Source organism: Cebidichthys violaceus, unplaced genomic scaffold (assembly GCF_023349555.1).
Source record: "Cebidichthys violaceus isolate CVI_PGR_0920_01 unplaced genomic scaffold, fCebVio1.0.p SCAF_135, whole genome shotgun sequence".
NCBI classification, from domain to species: Eukaryota; Metazoa; Chordata; class Actinopteri; order Perciformes; family Stichaeidae; genus Cebidichthys; species Cebidichthys violaceus.
The window spans coordinates 2,340-21,072 of NW_027176302.1; the positions used below are offsets into that span (position 1 = coordinate 2,340).

The 18,733-nt window shown below is 42.7% G+C and overlaps 3 protein-coding genes across 6 annotated transcripts in view; 2 read left to right on the forward strand and 1 right to left on the reverse strand.

The window, feature by feature from the left end:
* Positions 1 to 656: 656 nt before the first annotated feature.
* Positions 657 to 3,395, reverse strand: xkr9 (XK, Kell blood group complex subunit-related family, member 9). Its single transcript, XM_068708149.1, has 4 exons — positions 3,327 to 3,395; positions 2,216 to 2,686; positions 1,747 to 1,961; positions 657 to 1,670 (listed from the first exon to the last, which is right to left on the reverse strand). The coding sequence occupies exons 2-4, from the start codon at positions 2,530 to 2,532 to the stop codon at positions 1,039 to 1,041; spliced, it is 1,164 nt and encodes a 387-aa protein (XP_068564250.1). The 5' UTR covers positions 2,533 to 2,686; positions 3,327 to 3,395; the 3' UTR covers positions 657 to 1,038.
* A 1,210-nt stretch (positions 3,396 to 4,605) lies between these two features.
* tram1 (translocation associated membrane protein 1) lies at positions 4,606 to 11,900 on the forward strand. Its single transcript, XM_068708153.1, has 11 exons — positions 4,606 to 4,901; positions 6,353 to 6,416; positions 7,909 to 8,027; positions 8,114 to 8,230; positions 8,337 to 8,395; positions 8,586 to 8,670; positions 8,949 to 9,019; positions 9,161 to 9,265; positions 9,374 to 9,517; positions 9,960 to 10,111; positions 10,298 to 11,900. Exons 1-11 carry the CDS (start codon positions 4,779 to 4,781, stop codon positions 10,366 to 10,368), a joined length of 1,110 nt encoding a protein of 369 aa, XP_068564254.1. The 5' UTR covers positions 4,606 to 4,778; the 3' UTR covers positions 10,369 to 11,900.
* A 1,311-nt stretch (positions 11,901 to 13,211) lies between these two features.
* The window catches only part of ncoa2 (nuclear receptor coactivator 2), a 52,393-nt gene continuing 46,871 nt past the window's right edge, over positions 13,212 to 18,733 (forward strand). For all 4 annotated transcript variants that reach the window (XM_068708154.1, XM_068708156.1, XM_068708155.1 and 1 more), the window contains exon 1: positions 13,212 to 13,377. The gene's annotated coding sequence lies outside the window, so the exon portion shown is untranslated. The remainder of the gene's footprint in view (positions 13,378 to 18,733) is intronic.

Genomic DNA, 18,733 nt, shown 5'->3' on the forward strand with positions numbered 1-18,733 from the left:
CTGGTAGTTTAATTTGAGGTCAGTGAGATGATGTCGGTGGCCACGAGCAGCAGAAACTGTATTCAAGCCTGTGTGCTGCCGGTGAACTTTATCTGTGGGGATCAATTCGATATTTTTGTTATATTTTTGTTATATTTTTGTTATATTTTTTGTTATAATTTTGAATTATCAGTATGCTCAGGAGACACTCTGGTGGAGGAGGTGAAAAGAGGCAGGAAAAGAACAAAAATGTGTCAAACACAATTAACATGCGACTTCAAACAAGGGACTGAATAATTAAGGAATGGCATAAATCATACAATTATGGTTTAGATTCTAAAGATGAACGATGAAAGCACTCAAGTATCGTGAGATTTCAGCCAACTGGGCTCTGAAATATGACATTAATGTGATTGGAAAAGTCATGAAATATTGTTGCATGTTTCCTGGCTGACAGTAAGAATTTTTTTGGGTGATATCGGACCTAATCTAGAAAAGTCAACCTAGACAATAGCGCCACCTTGTGTGTAACATGTGTGTTACAGGCTTAAGAAAGAATCTCTCCACACCCACCAAATAGGATCCTGCTGACGTGGCGCCAGGTGAGGCGATGTTACTGAACGATAAGTACACTCACCTGTCTGCTATGGTTCTGACAACAAGAAAAAAAAACAGCATGCAAATATCGTAATGTCATTTTATTACAATGCATTATTAATGGGACAGTCTTGGTCGCAGTGATATATAATATCAAGGAGACAATGGATTCCATAAGGGTTATTACAAATACATTATTTTTGCTAAGAATAAATATGTAATTTATTGACAAGTTTAGTAAAACAATAATAAATAAAATGTAATTTATACAGTCAGCTTTATTGCATGTAATTGCTTTGCTTGCTCTTTGTATTAGTAATGAAAAAAAGCTAACTTTACAGATAACTGCATGAATGAGGCACAACATCAAGACGACACCTCTCTGTAAAGGCTCTTCATTTCGTCATCAGCCATTTCGTCATCAGCCATTTTTTTCTCCGCACTCCCGTAACCAGAAATAGATTATCCAGGCTGTAAAAAGTTTTGTACTCTCTTTGCGGCATGTGTTTTTTTCCCCACGCCGTCCACCTCGTCCGCCTCCCGCCATTTCTCTCTGGGATGCAGGAGGCGGTAGTACAGCACGAGGCACACCAGCCCCAGCACTGATCCTCCAAAGATTAAACCGCTGACTGTCAGCAAAAACGTGGCGGTCTGCAACTCTGGCTTCAACAGAGCCAGCAGCAAAGGAGCCGCAATGTTTACAAAAGCATAGAACGAGTAGTACACGATCATGGAGACCTTGGTGTCCTCTCCTTTCACGTTGAAAAAGGTGAACGTGAGGATGACTCCGATGACCGCTCGGTACAGAAACTCAAGCTTTCCGGATGAGCAGAAGTTGGTCTGAAGCACGTGTGTCCAGGTTGTCCCCACAAGCCAGAGGACGGTGAGGGCTATTGCGCCGCAGGGGCTCAGTATGAGGAGGAGGGTGTAGCTGAGGATGTGGCTGGTTATGGTGCAGAGTTTGTAGAGGAGGTAGATGGCTGTGGGGAGGCCGGAGGGCATCTCCCCGATGTGGGGGAGGGATCTACGCAGGCAGCGGCGATAGTCAACCAGGGACCAGGCGATGTTGAAGAAGGAGAAGGCCATAGAGAAATCTGAAAGAAATGGACGGATGCTATAAATGCTGATAACTGCCAGTTCCAAACTATGTCACTTTCTGCCTCTACTTACACTGCAAGACTGAGCAACCCCCGTGGCCCAGCACTATGTATAGCTGCAGAAGGAGTTGGGGGACACTCTCCAGGAAAGTCTCAAACAGCTTGAGCATGCTCAGATCCGTCGCCATGCAAAACAAATTGTGGTGCACGTCTCTCCTCTCGTCCACCGTGTAGGAATGTGTAGGTGTCCAAACCACTTTGAAGCCCTTTTTCAGCAGGTGATAATACCTAGCAACAGGTGGCCAAACACAAAGACAACAACGTTTTCACATTGCATAAGACATTAGTCAGTATGTCCTCCTTTGTTGCTGCACAGACGATGATTCACATCCTACAATACACTGCAGCTTATATGTGGTTATTCCAGTTTTCACATGTGCAGGATTTGCATACCACACACTTTGAGTTGCAACATGTATGCATTCCACAGAAGCAGCTTTTATGTTATGTAATACAGTGCTGCACTCTTATCGAAGTCCCACCTGCTGAAGATGCCCATGCCAAATAGGTGCAGGACAACCAGTCTACCTCTGGACAAGCCTGATACGGTTGGTTTCCCCGCAGCGTTCATCATAACGTCCTTCATGTCGTCCCTGTACCAGGCATAGCTGAAGATCTGCGTCACCAGCAGCCCACCCAGAACAAACACCAGAGTCAGTCCGGTCCACACAAAATGACCCTCTTTAAAATATTTCACGGCCAGTCCGATGTCTGTCCAAATGTCCCCAACATACAAGAACAGTCCAGCGATGGTCAGTAACCATCGCAGTTTAGTGTATTGAATGTCCGATGGAGGCATTTTTGTCGTCAGTTGAGAAATTCAACCGAACGCGTCGCTCTGCGATGAAGGTAGAAATGTGGTTTGCTCAGTTTTGCTCTGAAGGTTCTGAGGAAAGGCTGCTGTGGACAGTTTGGTGTTGGACCCCAGCAGCTCAGGTGCCATTTTGGTCAATCTGTAAAAGCATTAAGCATTAAAAAAACAATGAGTATCATGGGAAACACAGAGTGCTTATCACGCGCAAACATTTTTGTTGAAATCTTTTACCACAAATCTTATGACGGTGGTGAAATGCAACATGACTGCAGTCTGCTGTCCTTTGAACTCTATCATAAACACTATTCCTGTGTGCTAAATGGCATACTTACAAACATGATAGGAAAATAATCAATGATGTCATCTGCAGGAATGATAAAATGATTTATGATGTTCATTCAAGTCTTTTATAAGATGTACTGTTTGTTTTTTTACACCTGAATGACATTTAAAACCTATTTTCTCAATAGCAGAATACCTTCATTAGAGACTTCCATAAAGTCTTTACATCCTCTAGACTCAATATAATATGAAACTGTTCAATGAGAAGCCATTGGTGATAAAGTAAAGCAATAAGAATGAACTAATTTAAGATAGCACAATATCAAAATGACATTCATATTATCTTCACCTCGATAAAATAAAGCCAAAGCTGAGTTCATTTCTTGTATTTTCATAAAGATTCTTCACAAATGATTCTGAGTTCATAAACAAATTGATCACATTCTGCCTTAATTTACACACAATTATTAGTGCATATCACCATCAATTCAACCTACCAGTATATCGTTTCCATGGCAGACAGCTGTGTACAGACACAGAGGCACAAACGTCTGAATGCAGCCGCTCTCTTTCTCTTTCCTTGAAACTCGTGAGTCGAGACAAGCCCCACCCTAGTGACAACCCTCTGAACTAACACAGTCTAACCGGAAACATGTAATTACATAACAGATCGTGTGCCTGTGTGCATGTAGAGGTGTGTGTGTGACTGGGTAACAGTTCCTGCTTTAACTTCCCTGTCACAATCTTTGTCCTTTAAACATGGAGACATTTTTTGGATGGCTTAAATTGCAGTCAGTCAGTTGTGAAATGCCGAGACGACCCCAGACGTATTGCTTCATTTTCAAAGACAGGTGTATCTTCTGATTGCTGTGAACACCTTGCACAGTGGTTTTCCTGTAATCCAAGCGCTTACATTAAGTGCGGGAAAATATTTATCCAAGATCAGGAACACTGTAATGCGCTTCATATATTTTCAAAACACAGACTTGAAATAGTTCCACTGCTACAGCCTGATTTGGCCTGGTATGACTCATGGTGGCTAATGTTAGCTAACATTACCAAACTTAAGCGACATTACTCAGACAGTATACAGACTGTATTACTCTTTTCTACTTGTTCTGCTGTTAAGCCACATTTTCTTTTTTCATTGTCCCACAATAGTCTCGCTTTAAGGCTACATTCCAATACGATGGTCTTCCTCATGTGTGCTCAAATGAATCAAAGCAGTCCTTACATACTCTGTTCAAGTATCAGTTTATTCTTGTATGTTTTGTTGAGAATAAATGTGATGAATGTTGGTAGTCTAGGTAGCTAACACATTTTCGTAGGTCCCCTCCTGTAAGTTCAGGGCTGGAACAACCACCAGGGGCCTCAGGGCAAATATGAGCCGTGGATCCGTACTGAACCCCACACACACACACACACACACACACACACACACACACACACACACACACACACACGTACCCACTGTGTGTATGACGTGTGTGTCCTGAAGTACTACAGTACCCATCAGCAAAGCCCCAGGCGTGTAGTATTTTGATAAAAGGAATACATTTTTGGGGGGAAATAGACTTATTTTCTTTTTTGCTGATAGTTCAGATGAGATCAGGAAATAATGGTAACTCAAAAGGAAGGAAATGCATTTACAGGCAATGGGTTTATAAGACTCTCTCTTATACTCCAAACCTCTAGGGAGCGATAGAGAGCCCCAGCTGTTTCTCTCCCGTGCGTAAAAGAGTGTCGTTGGTCAGCCTCCGCGGCTCGACCCTCCCACTAGCAGTAGAGTGACACGCCATTCAATTGCTGCCTGGCCCTTCGCTTGTAGGAAGCTTTGAGCGTCCTCGTACCAGACGGATAATAATAATAATAATAATATCGCGACAGAAACCGACCACATCTGCGCTGCGTGAAGCAATAAAAAAAAAGTTGTGCCGAATAGTGTCGACATGGGGATCCGAAAGAAGACCAACAAGAATCCGCCTGTGCTGAGCCATGAGTTTGTCATCCAGAACCATGCAGACATTGTTTCCTGTGTTGCTATGGTGTTCCTCCTCGGGCTGATGTTCGAGGTAAGTCCCGACCCACATGTTGAATGGGAGAGTGGACCCCGGACTGCTGCTAGACGGGGTGCCGAATGATCCGTTCTCCTGCATGGCTGTCTGATCTTATTCTTCTAAACTACTTCCTCCCGTGATCGAAAGTTGTCCCTCTGCACGGTGGCCTCGCTTTTTGCCTTTTAATCCGCGAGATGTATTGATTTATTCGGGGGTGGGTTTTCATACAGACACAATGCGTTTTTGTCTTCATTAAAGCGACGTGTGCGTTAGAATCCACTGTCCATCTGGCTGCTTCCCATGTTGAGATCGATATTTTCAAATCGCACGTCTGCAGGCCCGATCGTTAACAAAAACACAACACACCAAAGTTTTTCACGAGTAATTTATGGATGCGTCTTCCATTTTGTTTATGGAAATGTCTCAGCTTGTTGCAGACTTGCAACATTTGTATCGGTGCGGAACAATAATCGTGCAACGCTCTCGGCTGGGTTGGTTTTTGTGCGTAGACGTGTGTTACGTGGCAATCACACAACGACTGAGAGGGCTGTCATCACAGAGAAACCCGCTCGTTCCCCTAAAACGGAAAGTTTGGAGCTCGAACGGCGTTCTCGACGGTGCAGGCGGACGAACGGGGACTCCGGCTCACACTGAACCACCGACTCGGAGCTGCATGCTGGTCCACTTTCACTCACATTTATGTTGCATTTAAAAAAAAAAAGGATGTTTCATCCTCAGTGAAAAAGCAGCGCCATTAGTGTCACGTTTGCGGCGATTTCGACTACTTCCTGTTTTGGTTCTACAAAGTAAAATCCTCTTTTCGCAGGAACAGCTGTTGCAACGTGTACATTGTGTGGTGACGGCAGCATGAACATCTTTCAAATCTGATCGCCGTTTATGACAATTTTAATTCAACAGTGTCTACTTATTCCTTGTGTTTCATATGAATTTGTTGTCCAATTGTTCTTTTGTTGTGAAGGAAAACTAAGCAACTTCCCGTTGTAACCTTATTATTTGGCTACATTGATGCAGCTATACTCGCTTCTCTGATGAATACTGAGTTTTGTCATTTTTAATTGCCCATCACCTATCAATCTATATAATGAAGGTGATTATTTGAGTGATGTATTCCTATATACGGTACATTCAATTCTTCTTTTTATTTGATCCCTAACACCTCCACAGAAGTACTTGGCACCGCTGTATCACCCATTTGTTCAGTTGTCACAGTAGTTTTGCATAATTCTCACATGGCCTCATAATTATTGCTGATCTTTGTGAATTATCACCCTAAAATTGCTATAATAAATTGCCAAAATCACAGTTACAGTCACTCCATTTTTGGTCTTGCAGGGAATCCTTGATATATTTAAATGCAATGCTCCAAAGTTTCATTCTACAGTACAAATGTATTTGTGCATGTGTACAGGCCTGCATTACTAATCCATGTTTTTCCCCATCTACAGGTCACCTCAAAGTTTGCAGTGTTATTCATAACGGTCCAGTACAACGTCACCATATCAACAAATGGTAAGTGAAGGATTGAACTGAGAGTACGAGGTAGATGGTGTGAACAGATGCCGTCCGATGACGTGTTAAAATTGATACTAAAAGTTCTGTCCTCGTCATACGATGCAGTCTTCGAGTTGTCCTGCTGGAAGCCTCTCATTTAGATTCTAGAGCGGTTCTTGCATGGCTTTACACAAACCCATTTGAGAGCTCTCCTCCCCCCCCTCCTCCTTTGGAGCTAAATTTAGTCTGCCTGATTTCTAAAGTTCTCTTGTGGCAAGGTTGTGCCGGGTGAATTGGGCTAAGGTGTAATATAGGCCTGTCGATTCGAGTCCTGCTCATTTCAAGGTTAACAATTTCGTTGCCAACTTCAGATACTGTTGGAGGAGTGCACCACCACAGAGCTTAGTCACACTCTGCGGTGCAGGCTGGAGGTTTTGCTGTCTGCCAGCTGGTGATTCAGTTCTTATCTGAGGACGTACCTCGCTCTGTAACTTATTTACAGCCTGTATCTAATTAGACAAAATAACTTGCACCTAAATCTCACTGTAGTGAAACGAATGAAGTAGCGCCACTGTGGTTTTTCTGAGTCTGTGCTGACTTTAACAAACGATTGGGCTGATTTCGTTATGTGGGTTGCATAAATGGTGAGCAGGGAACTCCGCTCCTCTGTCGTCTGTCTCTGTGCTCCAACTCGTCACGTTATTCTCAGTGTTTCACAGATAGCAGGCCGGAGGCTGTGTAGATGATATGTAAGTAATGTTAGTACGTTAATATGACACGTTGATGTCAAAGGGGTTGTAATACCGCACAGTCGTGACTCACTAATCCAAACACCTCACCTCAGGAATTAAGGTTATTAAACATGTGAATCGCTTGATTACATTTAATTAAAATGGATCAACAGTTCATGTTACAGATGATCAGGGTTCATCTGACATTTTGGATATTAGTCAAACACATCGGGTCTCATGCAGCAACAGTTCCCTTAAAGTTCTCTAATATTTTCTCTTAATTTTCTTTTATGCATAAAAGATGCACCAAACGTTCTTAACCATTCAAATCTGGTCTTGTGTAAATATAAACGCCATTCAGATGCTGAACGCATGCGATATCAACCAGTGTTATAGTCTTAAGTGGGATCAGTGGCCCAATAGTATTTATTAGGCCCGCCAATTTGATGATCCAATCCTAATTACTCGTATAACATGAAAATATAAATGTGGTTTTATGATATTCATGTGGGTTTTTTTACGTTTCCTTGCATTGGACAATGTGTAGACTGTGAAAACAAGATGTTTTTGCAACTAGAGCATCTAGTGCAAGGGTTAAATATTTAAAAACAAAACAAATGGGCACTAACAAAATAAGAGCAAATCAGGGATACGAACAAAAGTAAGAGGACGTGTTTGTATATATATCGCTTGCTGAATGTGGCCTATTGCCAGATAAAGGTTTTTATTTTGAATCATGCTCATTGTGATAACTCTGACCTGTACGCATGCTACTGAAGGCCCAGAGGAGACGACCGTGAACCACTTCCACCATGGCATCAAGGACTTGGCCACGACCTTCTTCTACATGCTGGTGGCCATCATCATGCATGCCATTATCCAGGAGTATGTGCTGGATGTAAGTGACACACAGACTTTATTACACAAGACTTACATTTTTAGTTCTGCTTTTTTAATTTTTTCTTTAATTGTTCATCTTTGCAGAAAATCAACAGGAAGAAGCACTTCTCCAAAACCAAACACAGCAAGTTCAATGAGTCGGGCCAGCTCAGCGCCTTCTACTTATTCTCCTTTGGCTGGGGCACAAGCATCCTGCTCTCTGTACGTACAGTAGCTAAGCTGATGTTGTTCTTGGCTACATATCTTTTACCCCCCCAACATTTTCCATAATTGTAATGTAAATGCCTCTTTGTCTCTTTGTTTGTAGGAAAAACTCCTGTCCAATCCAGTCAGCCTGTGGGAGGGTTATCCCCACACACTGATGCCGTAAGTTTGTAACGTTGCTGTGTGGAGGCTGTGTGCATTTTAGAGATACCTTTATTTTTTGTCTTTGTGGTTTAAATAGACTAGAAATACTTTCATGTGTTACTTTATTGGTTATTGTATAAGTGCTTCAAATATAGCTCTGAATAAAAAAAAAAAATTTAAACAATTTTAACTCCTGTTCTTCCCTCAGATTCCAGTTCAAATTCTACTTCATTTGTCAGCTGGGCTACTGGTTACACGCTCTGCCAGAACTGTATTTCCAAAAGACAAAGAAGGTGTGTGTGTGTGTGTGTGTGTGTGTGTGTGTGTGTGTGTGTGTGTGTGTGTGTGTGTGTGTGTGTGTGTGTGTGTGTGTGTGTGTGTGTGTGTGTCATTTTGTGATCGTTTTGTGTGACCTGCTGTAGCGTCCGTCTGGACCATCAGACTACTTCCTGTTAGACTTCCTTTGGTTATGTTGCATTGTTTCAAAGAATCGTACTCGCCTCGCTTAATTCCACGTGCGGAGTAAATATTTACCGTTCTTGGCCCATCATCCTTTGTGTTTACTGTTTAGGAGGATATTCCACGCCAACTTGTGTACATCTTCCTGTACCTGGTCCACATCGCAGGCGCCTACATTCTGAAGTAAGAGCTGGAATTGGAATAAGTGATTGTGTTGAACATGTGGCATGAATCCTGTGTTTGTACACTGTCTTTCAGGGGAAAGTTATTGGTGTCTCTGTTGTTCCTGTCGATTGTAATAAAGGGGAATCGTGTGTCTTTCAGTCTGAACCGTCTGGGTCTGGTCCTGCTGGTGTTGCACTACTTCGTCGAGCTTCTGTTCCACGTTTCCCGACTGATCTACTTCAGCAACGAGAACAGACAAACGGGGTGAGTTCTCATGTTCAGAGTGGTGTGTGCGTGTTCTGATCAATGTGTGACCAAGTTTCACCAGTTAGGAATTACCGGTGGTGAGAAAGTCTTTCTCTTGTCTTCCAGTTTCACCATATGGGCCGTGTTGTTTGTCCTTGGCCGGCTGCTCACCCTGTCCCTGTCCGTCCTCACCGTGGGCTTTGGCCTCGCCACATCTGAGAATCAAGGCTTTGATTTGGCTGCGGGGAACTTTAACGTTATTTTTGTTCGGTAAGTGTGTCTGAGAGGAGCAGCGGGACTATTTCATCCTTCAAAAAAAAATCCACTCTTAAATATATATTTAGCGTTACTAGAGTTGCTGGTTTCGATGCAAAATTCTTGTCCATTTTCTGGATATGTTCTTAATTCCCATTGTGTCAATCCGTCAACATCAAGTTGGCCGCTTAGAATAAAGGAACAAAAGCTTATTTCTGCTCTCACCGTGTAGTACTGAGGTTCAACAGTCATACAGGAAGGGCTCCATTGTAGAAGAGGAAGAGAGTTGTCCGCCAACGCCAGCTTCAATAAATTAGAATGAAATGAGTTCCAAGTATCTGAGGGTGAACCAATGTTTTTCGACTAGGACTTGAGAGAGGTCAACAATTTGTATCTGGTGTCAATGTGTGACACGCGGCTTCTTTATCGACCTTTTTTGATTTGCCAACTCTTTCAGGATAACTGTCCTGGCTGCCATCTGCCTCACTCAGGCCTTCATGATGTGGAAATTTATCAACTTCCAGCTGCGCCGGTGGAGAGAGCATGCCCAAGCCCAGACTTTGAAAAAGAAACAAGTTCCTTCCAAGAGCAAATCAAAGAAAGACAAAGGTGAGCAACGAGCACAGAGTATGAAGCGCATTCACTCGATAGGAAATGTGGTCTTCTGCAACGCACTGGACAGTAGGCTATATGCATTTAGTCCTATTATATGCATGATGTTTATGCGTACATGCACTTAACATAAGTAGTTAATCAAATGGAACTAATTTGGATGTGTCCCTTTTTTGTTTTTAGCCAATGGAGTAAATGGAGTGAACTCCCACGCGGCCGATTCACCAAGAGCAAGAAAAGAGAAGTCGTCATAAATACATTCCCCTCTATCACGTCCTTCCCAAAGAAATGATCTCAGCCCGTGCTTTCGTGGCTGCATCCAACCCTAACCCCCCCCCCCACCCTAACCCCCCCGCCCACAATATGCATTTTCAGCCCCCACACAGGACTGACCGTTCCAGCTGGACTTCAAGAGCCAGAATGCATTTCGCTTCGCTTGTCGGCAGTCGTCCAGCACGCCTTGATTTAACAATCATTGCTCTGCTGTGCCACTTTGAATAAAAACAAAACAAATTCCCAGACAAACTACGAAAAGAAAAAAAGACCTTATTTAAGAAGTGCCTATTGATACAGATTGTTTTGTATAAGGTGTGTAAAAAAGATAATAATTCAGGAATGATGCCTTCAGTGTTTAATGTTTCTCCCAAGTCAGGTCATGTCGATGCTTTTTCCAAAATAGTGTGTATTCCAGCTTGTGATTTATTTCCTTTTTTTTCTTGTATTTATAAGTGCTAGCAGCTCCTCTTCTTCGCCACTGACTCCGGTCCCTCTTTGGAGGGATATTTGTAAACATTTTTTGTAAGAATTTCCTAATAATATCTCTTATTTTTCCGTCAGTGAAGGTTGCATACAGTCCTGTTTATAATCTCTGGGTTCACACCACAGACTGTTCAAACTCACACAGCGGGACGTGTGTTTTCACTGTGTCACGGGCCAACAGACATGATGGAAAGCAAAGCAGAGGATTTTTCAATATCCACTCCTGGATAGAATAGTGAAGTGTGCAAAAAAAAAAAAGCAACCCAGGTAAACAGGAGACATCACCCTGTACTACGATGCGTAGATTCACAGTTTAGTGCGAAACTGCCACTAAAGACGTAGTAACCTGATGTAGCGTTTCATTATCGGAGTTTAGAGCAGCTTTTAGTCACGAAACAACATATCCCCTGCCATGAAATGATGCTGACTCTATTGCCGTTCTGCCTATAACACTGTCATTAATTGAACACACTTTGTGTTTTTAGTTTTGAGTGATATGAGATGACGTTGTAAGAGATGGAAAGGAAAATCAGGCAAAAACATCCCTTTAGTAAGTTAGTTTGATTGAATCACTGTCTTGTATGGTCCATAATCATTTGCTGTTTAGGTGGAATGGGTTTATTGTATTTGTTTGCCCCTGCACATTGTTGCTTAAAAGGTAAAAATGTCCACAAGAATGATTTGTTGTTAAAGCACGGACTGAGTGTGAGAACCATATTTTGGCTCTTTTTTTTTTACCAACCCACTAAAAATGTGCCAAATGAGCCAGATTGACTGTTGATGTATGTATTTCACTTGCATGCCATAAAATGAATTTACAAAAGACACGGTGCATTCAACTATTGTAAGAAACAATCGCCTAGATAACTGGTTTATTCTAAAGAATGAAACCACTTAACTGATTTTAGGTACACAGTAAGTCATGGTTGTCTCCAGCAGTATATCAGAAGTGTATTTGGTTTTTCTCAGCTTGTCCTGATTGTTTGTCTATCTTACAAAGGAATAAAATGTTTATTGAAAGAAACAACTGTCAGTTATTTTGCTTTAATTCATGTAACTCGGTGTCATAAATGTGCCTCAAGGGGGCTTTTCCATCCATGCAGCATATAACGCTCAGACCCTCAATTTGGATATGGAAAAATTACTCTAAAAGAAACAATTTGGCAAGAAAAAAGTGAACTAATTTCACAAGGAGCAACAGAGGAGAGATCCCTCTTCCAGGACAAACAGAAATGAAATGGATGTTGTGTTGAGTGTACAGTATAATAGCTGTCAAAACTGCAAATGTGGAGATATTGTTAGGAACATGGGAAAAAAAATGTTTTAAAATGTTTAAATTACTTGGGTTGTCAGTTATCTCCTCAGTCACTGTGTAGATTGCATAACCCAACATTTAGGTATAAATGGTGTTCTCCTCATACAATTATGTGCACACAAATATGTATGTTATACTGTGTAGAGCACTGTTCTGAACAAACCTCGCCCTTAGGTAAACAAACACAAACGAGAAAAACCTACAAAAATGGTGGTGTGGTTAAAAGCGCCCACATGGAGTTTCTGTACTCCACAGTCTTTACTCTTGTTCATAAAGTCGTGTGGAAACCACCCTGTTGATGTTTCACCTATCCGCCACTTGGTGGCAGTGTTGCACACGTTTTAATGGGGAGAGAAAACGCCTCCTCGCTTGTTTGATCTATGGATAGTTGACCACGCAGTAAATCAAGGCACCTAAACTAGGACACGCTTACTTGTAATATGTCTACAGCTTGACATGTTAGCGTGCCGTTTGCGTTTGAATATGTTAATTTAGTAAAATAGCGAACAAAATTACACAGTGATTGATGAAAAAACACGTTATTTTACCGTTTAGTTACAATTTCTCTATCTTTAAATGAACTCGATTAAATTGAAATTGAAACATATTGTTAAGGGCAACTTCAACTGTTTTCTTTTTACCATCATATTTCTTAAAGGTAAACATCTGCATGAGCTTAAACATGTTGGTAAACAGTATTTCCATTAGTGTAGATGTATTGGTTTAAACACCCTTTTTCACTATATTGGTAAATCTGAGTTGGGATGGGGGGGGGGGTGTCATAGTTTCCCCACCTCTTAAATAACAACATACATTTAAACATTAGATACTGACAGTCGTGACATCGTGGGGGCTTTAAGTAACTGTCAGTGGCTTTTTTCATTTCAGATTAAATGTCAGCAAATGAACGCAGTTCGATCAAATATGAAGAATCGTGTCATCCTTTAACAGGTAAATCAGCGTTGAGGGTTTGCTGAGTTGATACTGCTGGAAGCCCCGTGATGTGGTTTGGTGTGGGGGAGGATAGCAGCTACCAGCTCCAGATAAACACTCAGCATTGGTTTGCACAGCAGGAGTAACATGGCGGCACAGTTAGCCAGCAGAAATGTTGTTTCACTACCGCGAAGGTCAGAGCGGCGTCTGATAAACGGAATTTAACAACGAGGACACGGACAGAAAGTATTAAATCGTAAGTAGCCACACGTGTTGGTGCTCGCTGCCGAGACGGGACGTGAGTGTTTTCGTTGTGGGGGGGAAAAAAAACCGATCCAATGCGAGGTCTTCAATCTCGGTTGTGTGTCTGTGTCTGGCACAGGCTCTCGCTTTCGGCGTTAGCTCGTTAGCATTGTTAGCTCCTCGGCTAACCCCGCTGCCTGTGTCAATAGTGTTTTCTGCAGCGAACTCAATTAGCGAGCTTTTGCAAGCGAGTTATTCCCAATGTTTGTCAGCCGGTTTTTTTATTTAGTGGTGACTTCCGTATACATTTGGTGTGACATACAAATATAGCGTGCACAATACTTTAATATGTCACTGTATTATTTGTTTTTTTGTGCTGAGTGAGCGGGTGACCGTGTATACAACACCGGACGAAGTTCGCCAGTACAGCAGCAACGTAGTTAGCATGCTAGCTGATTAGCCGCAGGCTAAGTCTGGCTGCTCGGTACGTCGTTGTCAGAATAAACGAGTGAGTCAGGACAGTTCTTACCAGCATGTGTTTGAGCAGGCTGCTTTCCTGGTTATTTTTGTGGTATTAAAAAAATGCTACTTGCTAGGTAAGTTTATTACATTCCTCAGTGTGTTCAGGGTGCATGGACCATTCTCGTTGTTTTTTGCTGAACTAATGTTTCTCTTGTGTTACTATGCATCGTCGAGGTGCTCTACTACTAGGCTGTATGTAGCAGCCGAGCTATATAACGCGAGCACTTTAACCAGGGAAAGGTTTGCCTTTTTAAACATTTGGACTAAAGTGTTAAGAAAGTTGCACTCGGGGACGAGAAACCCCAAAACTGTCGCGCCTCCACGCTCCATAGCTCGGAGGAGGAAAAACGGTGCTTCCAGTTTGTTGTGGCATTGCGTTCCCAACACGTCATACAACTTATAATTATGTGTTAACAACACAATTTGCGTGGCACTCACGTGGGGGCTTCATTGTGTGAGACGTAAACGGACACAGGACTTTTAATTAAATACAGAAGGTTCTCTCTGAAGGTGCCCATGTAGTATGAAGGGGGCAAATGCTACCGAGAGTTTTGACTTGTGTGTTGCTTTGTTGTGCCTGCGTTGCACTCCTTTTATGGGGCCCCCTTGCTTGACTGATTCGGGACTATACAGGCAAGACAGCTTGTGCCATGTCGGTGATTGTCAACGCTCCTCACGGGTAATGCTGCAGGAACTCATCTCGTGGAACCAGTTGAGCAGTTTCTGTTGCATCACTCTGCCCACCTGATGGTGCACAGCAGCACCGGTGTCACATCACCGACGTGAGCTTTTAATATGATATGTTGTCCAGCTGCAACTTCAGGGCTGGATCTCAGTCCGCGCTACCGGCAGCCACACAGAATGTAAACGCAAGGAATTCAAAAGAAACAATGATGGCATGTGGTTCATACTTTTTCATTTTGAGAGATGAGGACACGGTCACGGGGCATGCATGTGGCGCCTCCCCTAGTTGCAAAGAATGCAGTCCTGCACAGATGAAAGCATGCATTCCAACAGTATACGTGTACAGCGTGTTTAGTAGTATTACTTTGCTTGTATCGTAGGTGTAAGCACTCTAGTTTCTGTTCAGATTCATATTACAGGCTCTTGGCGGCTGCAAGGAAAAATGTGGTTTGTGTCATTTCGACTAAACAGTACAATAGAACGACTGTGTTTTGGATGATGACAATTCCGGAATTTATGCAAGGATGTGGATGTTTATACAAGGATAACTGACTGGAGGTTGTTTTGTTTTTTTCACACTGACTTGGCACAGTTAGTGTAGTGTGTTACCTAAAAGTAATTATCTGCCTTTAGCCCATTGTATAATACAGCTGTAGCAACAGGTGTGTGTCAGCGGGTCACAAGGGTTGGAAGCAATCTCTACATTATTGTCTTTGCTCTCTTGCTCACTAGATGTTTTTCTATCTGTTGCTTCCTTCACACAAACCTTCTGTGTTGTTGTCGTGCAGCTCTTTTCGGTCGCCCATGTTCAACGTGTCTTCACGACTCCATAAAACAAAGCAAAGTGTTTTTCTATTGCTATTTGAAACAAGCCTCTCATCTTGTAATCGACGACCTTTGCCCTGTGATAGGCTCGCTCTGTTGCGTCACCTGAGTGATACTGTAATCATTTGACCCTTGTTCTGTAGCGTGCGCTGCCAGTTCTCGGGTTGTTGACTGTTACTGTTGGCCTAATATGATAGTCCGCTAATGAGTTTCTTTCATGCTGCGCACCCACTAATGTAGAATTACATCCTGTGTTTTTGTAATTATGTCAGACATGCTTTGACATTAATGCAGACTTTTCATGTGTGTTGTTATGAGACAATCTTTACACTCAACACAGATTTTTAAGCTTACAAATTATAAGTTACAAATATGCTATTTCTGAGGTCTGTACATCTTTATATATATATATATATATATATATATATATTTAATGTTATTTCATTTTCGAGGGGAGACTGTAGTGAGAATCATGCTTGCAGTTGATACTGATTGACACTTTGAAATATGTGTGCACAATCAGTAGTCTCATCTAGTTACACAGCATTATCATAATGCCTTTATGTGTTAGTTATATCTGGGGATAATCTATAGGATTTGGTCAGTAAATTCAATTAAAAATGCAGATTTTGTGTATTAAAGTCAATGAACTACATCACACAGATGTTGGGATGAATACTTAAATCACACAAGGACCCCGGGTCATTCTGGCCAGTTGTTATTGGGGCATTAAGCTGAACTTAGTCCAGGCTTGTAACCAAGGCCCCACTGGAATCATAAGCAGTTTGAGAAGAATGAAAAACTCCCCTTTAGATGTTTAGACTCATTTACTGCTGGAATGATTCGTCAGTTAATCGATTAGTTCTTCAGTAGAAAATTAATCGGCAACATTTTAGAAACTAAAAAGCCAGATTTTGTGGTTGTAGATTCCAATCTTTAATATATTGTCTTCTAGTGTAATATCTTGTTTATAATCATGAGTTGCAGCCCTGAATACCTTATTAAAATACTTATTGTCAGATCTCACTCTAAGAAGTCCTATGTTGGAGAATTCTTAATGCTGAAGTTCATAAATGTATGACAGCTAACCAATCTATAGGACACTTTGTTTCAATTCGACATGAATCCTAAAAATAGCAGGTTTTTACGAGTTAACTACTCCGGCTCCTCTTCTTTCCACACACTTCTCGCGGTGAACAACATTACGTTGACTCATTTGAACCAGGCTGGAAAATGACATCCCTGTCTCTGCCGCTTAGTGCGTCCAGCTCCTGAACAACACCATGCCCCTCTGTCTCATACAGCCTCTTTAATATGTGTACTCCTTTCTTTTTTCTTTGTCAAATGACAACATCCAGAGCTGGCAGGAATCTGCGCTTTCATAAGGATGTTGGAAAGTATTTCTGCCCTCGATCAAATCTGCAAATTCCATTCTAAACCCGAATGTTAGGATAAACTGTTACGGGTTGCTTTACGTTTAGGGGAAACCACGATGACCAGACCAGTTAAAGAAGACTTGAACTATTTGCATTTTCTTTTCCTTTTCAAATTTGAAGAGATACCAAACTGGAAGAAAGACGGGTTAAGCAAACACCCGAATGTCTTCTCGTCAAGTTTAAGCTGTAACAGCTCAGACTCCGTCGTGTTATCTGTCCATCACATGCCTGTAAGGGCCACGGTATATTCTTGACATGATGCACTGCCCCCCCCCCCCCCCCCCCCCCCCCCCCGGGTATCTGTTTGTCTCACTGGGCATCTCACCCTGCTGTCTCTGCGTTAGTGTTGTCATGGAAACAGCAGTGTGACAGGTCCTGGGTGGGCGTGAGGGATGAGCTGTGGGGAAATGGCCAGGTTTTTACAGCATAGGGAGAGAGGATGGGGGGGGGGGGGGGGGGGAGGAGAGGAGAGACGTCAGAGATGGTTGATGGAGAGCTGAGAGGGCTTCGACATGGAAGAGGAGGAGCCGGATTATTTACTCGTGCTCTGCTTCAAGGCGTGTTGTCATTGTGTTGTTTGGCTGACCTCAAAGCAGCCCCCCCCCTTCCTATCTGTGCTAAGAGTATAGGTCCCGTCTTGATAACAGCAGCCGGGCACAGGGTCTCTTTTTGGGTTGAACTGAAATCATCCAAGGACAGCGCTTTTAGTGAAGGAGCTCTAACAATGAAGAGAAGGGTTGTCAGATGTAAGCTAAACTACCGGGTTTGCTCTAGACGAACCGGAAGGGGTTCTTGTGTCATCACAGTTGTTTGCTGATAAAATAGAGCCCAAATTTCAAAAGATGCAGTCTGCAGTGAATGGCCATGGAAGAGTTCGCTTTCCAGAACAATTATTCAGGAACATTTTAGCTCAATATTGGCAAACAAACCCTGTGGAAGTGTCCTTGGCTCGTCTGTGATAGTATTCCAGGTGGGGTAATTCTCCGTGGCAGTCGGTTTGTGTTAGAATGATGTGGTTTGTTGAATCTGTAATGTTTTAAAAAAAAACAAAAAAAACTGAGAGTAGTAACCTCACACCGCCTCATGCTCCGCTCCCACGGAGACTCCGTGGATCTTTAGGCTCACAGGATTTTGACGGTCCGCGCTCCTCCACTTATGTAGGTCAGCTACAGCGAAGTGCATATCGATCTCCCGAGCTAGATGATATTGTGGCGTCTGCCGCTCATTGCGAAAGAAGGTGCCCTCAGCCAGTCGGGCCTGAGCAGGGGAGACGGCAGAGGTCACATGACTGTGTGACAATGCTTCTGCAGCTGTTTTCCCTTTTTTTTTTTTTTGCGAGGCTGGAATCGCTTAGCTGTACAACACAGTAGATCTAATAACTGTTGCTGTTTTTGAAATCGGCACCTCCATTTGCATTCACGCTTTGCATAGTAATTCACTGATCTGATTGTGGGAATAAAATAAATTAAAAAGTCATTTAAACATGGAGGTTATGAAGGACTTTCTGGACAGGCATAAGAACACTCCCTTCAAGGCGTTTGTGGCACTGGCTGCTAGCATGTGGTTGGCATCTTTCCCACTGGCCAGGGTGGAATCCTTGGCACAGAGGGAGGGAGAACTTGGATTGAGCAAGCTTGCCCCGGTGGAGTTGGGTGGGTGGTCCAAAAAATATGCAGCGTGAATCTGCCCCCTGAGAAAAATCTGGTGCACCATCTTTTTTGTGGAATGGAGGTAAACGGCGGTATCGCGGGCCGAGCTACGCCGGTACGGGATGACATGTGCAGAGCAGCAGCATTTCTCACTCACTCGTAATAAACCAGAGGAATGTGGGGATTCGGTTTTAGGCTTTTCCTTTCTGTACACATTGTGAGGGTCAAACTCCGACCAGCATGATTCCCACCT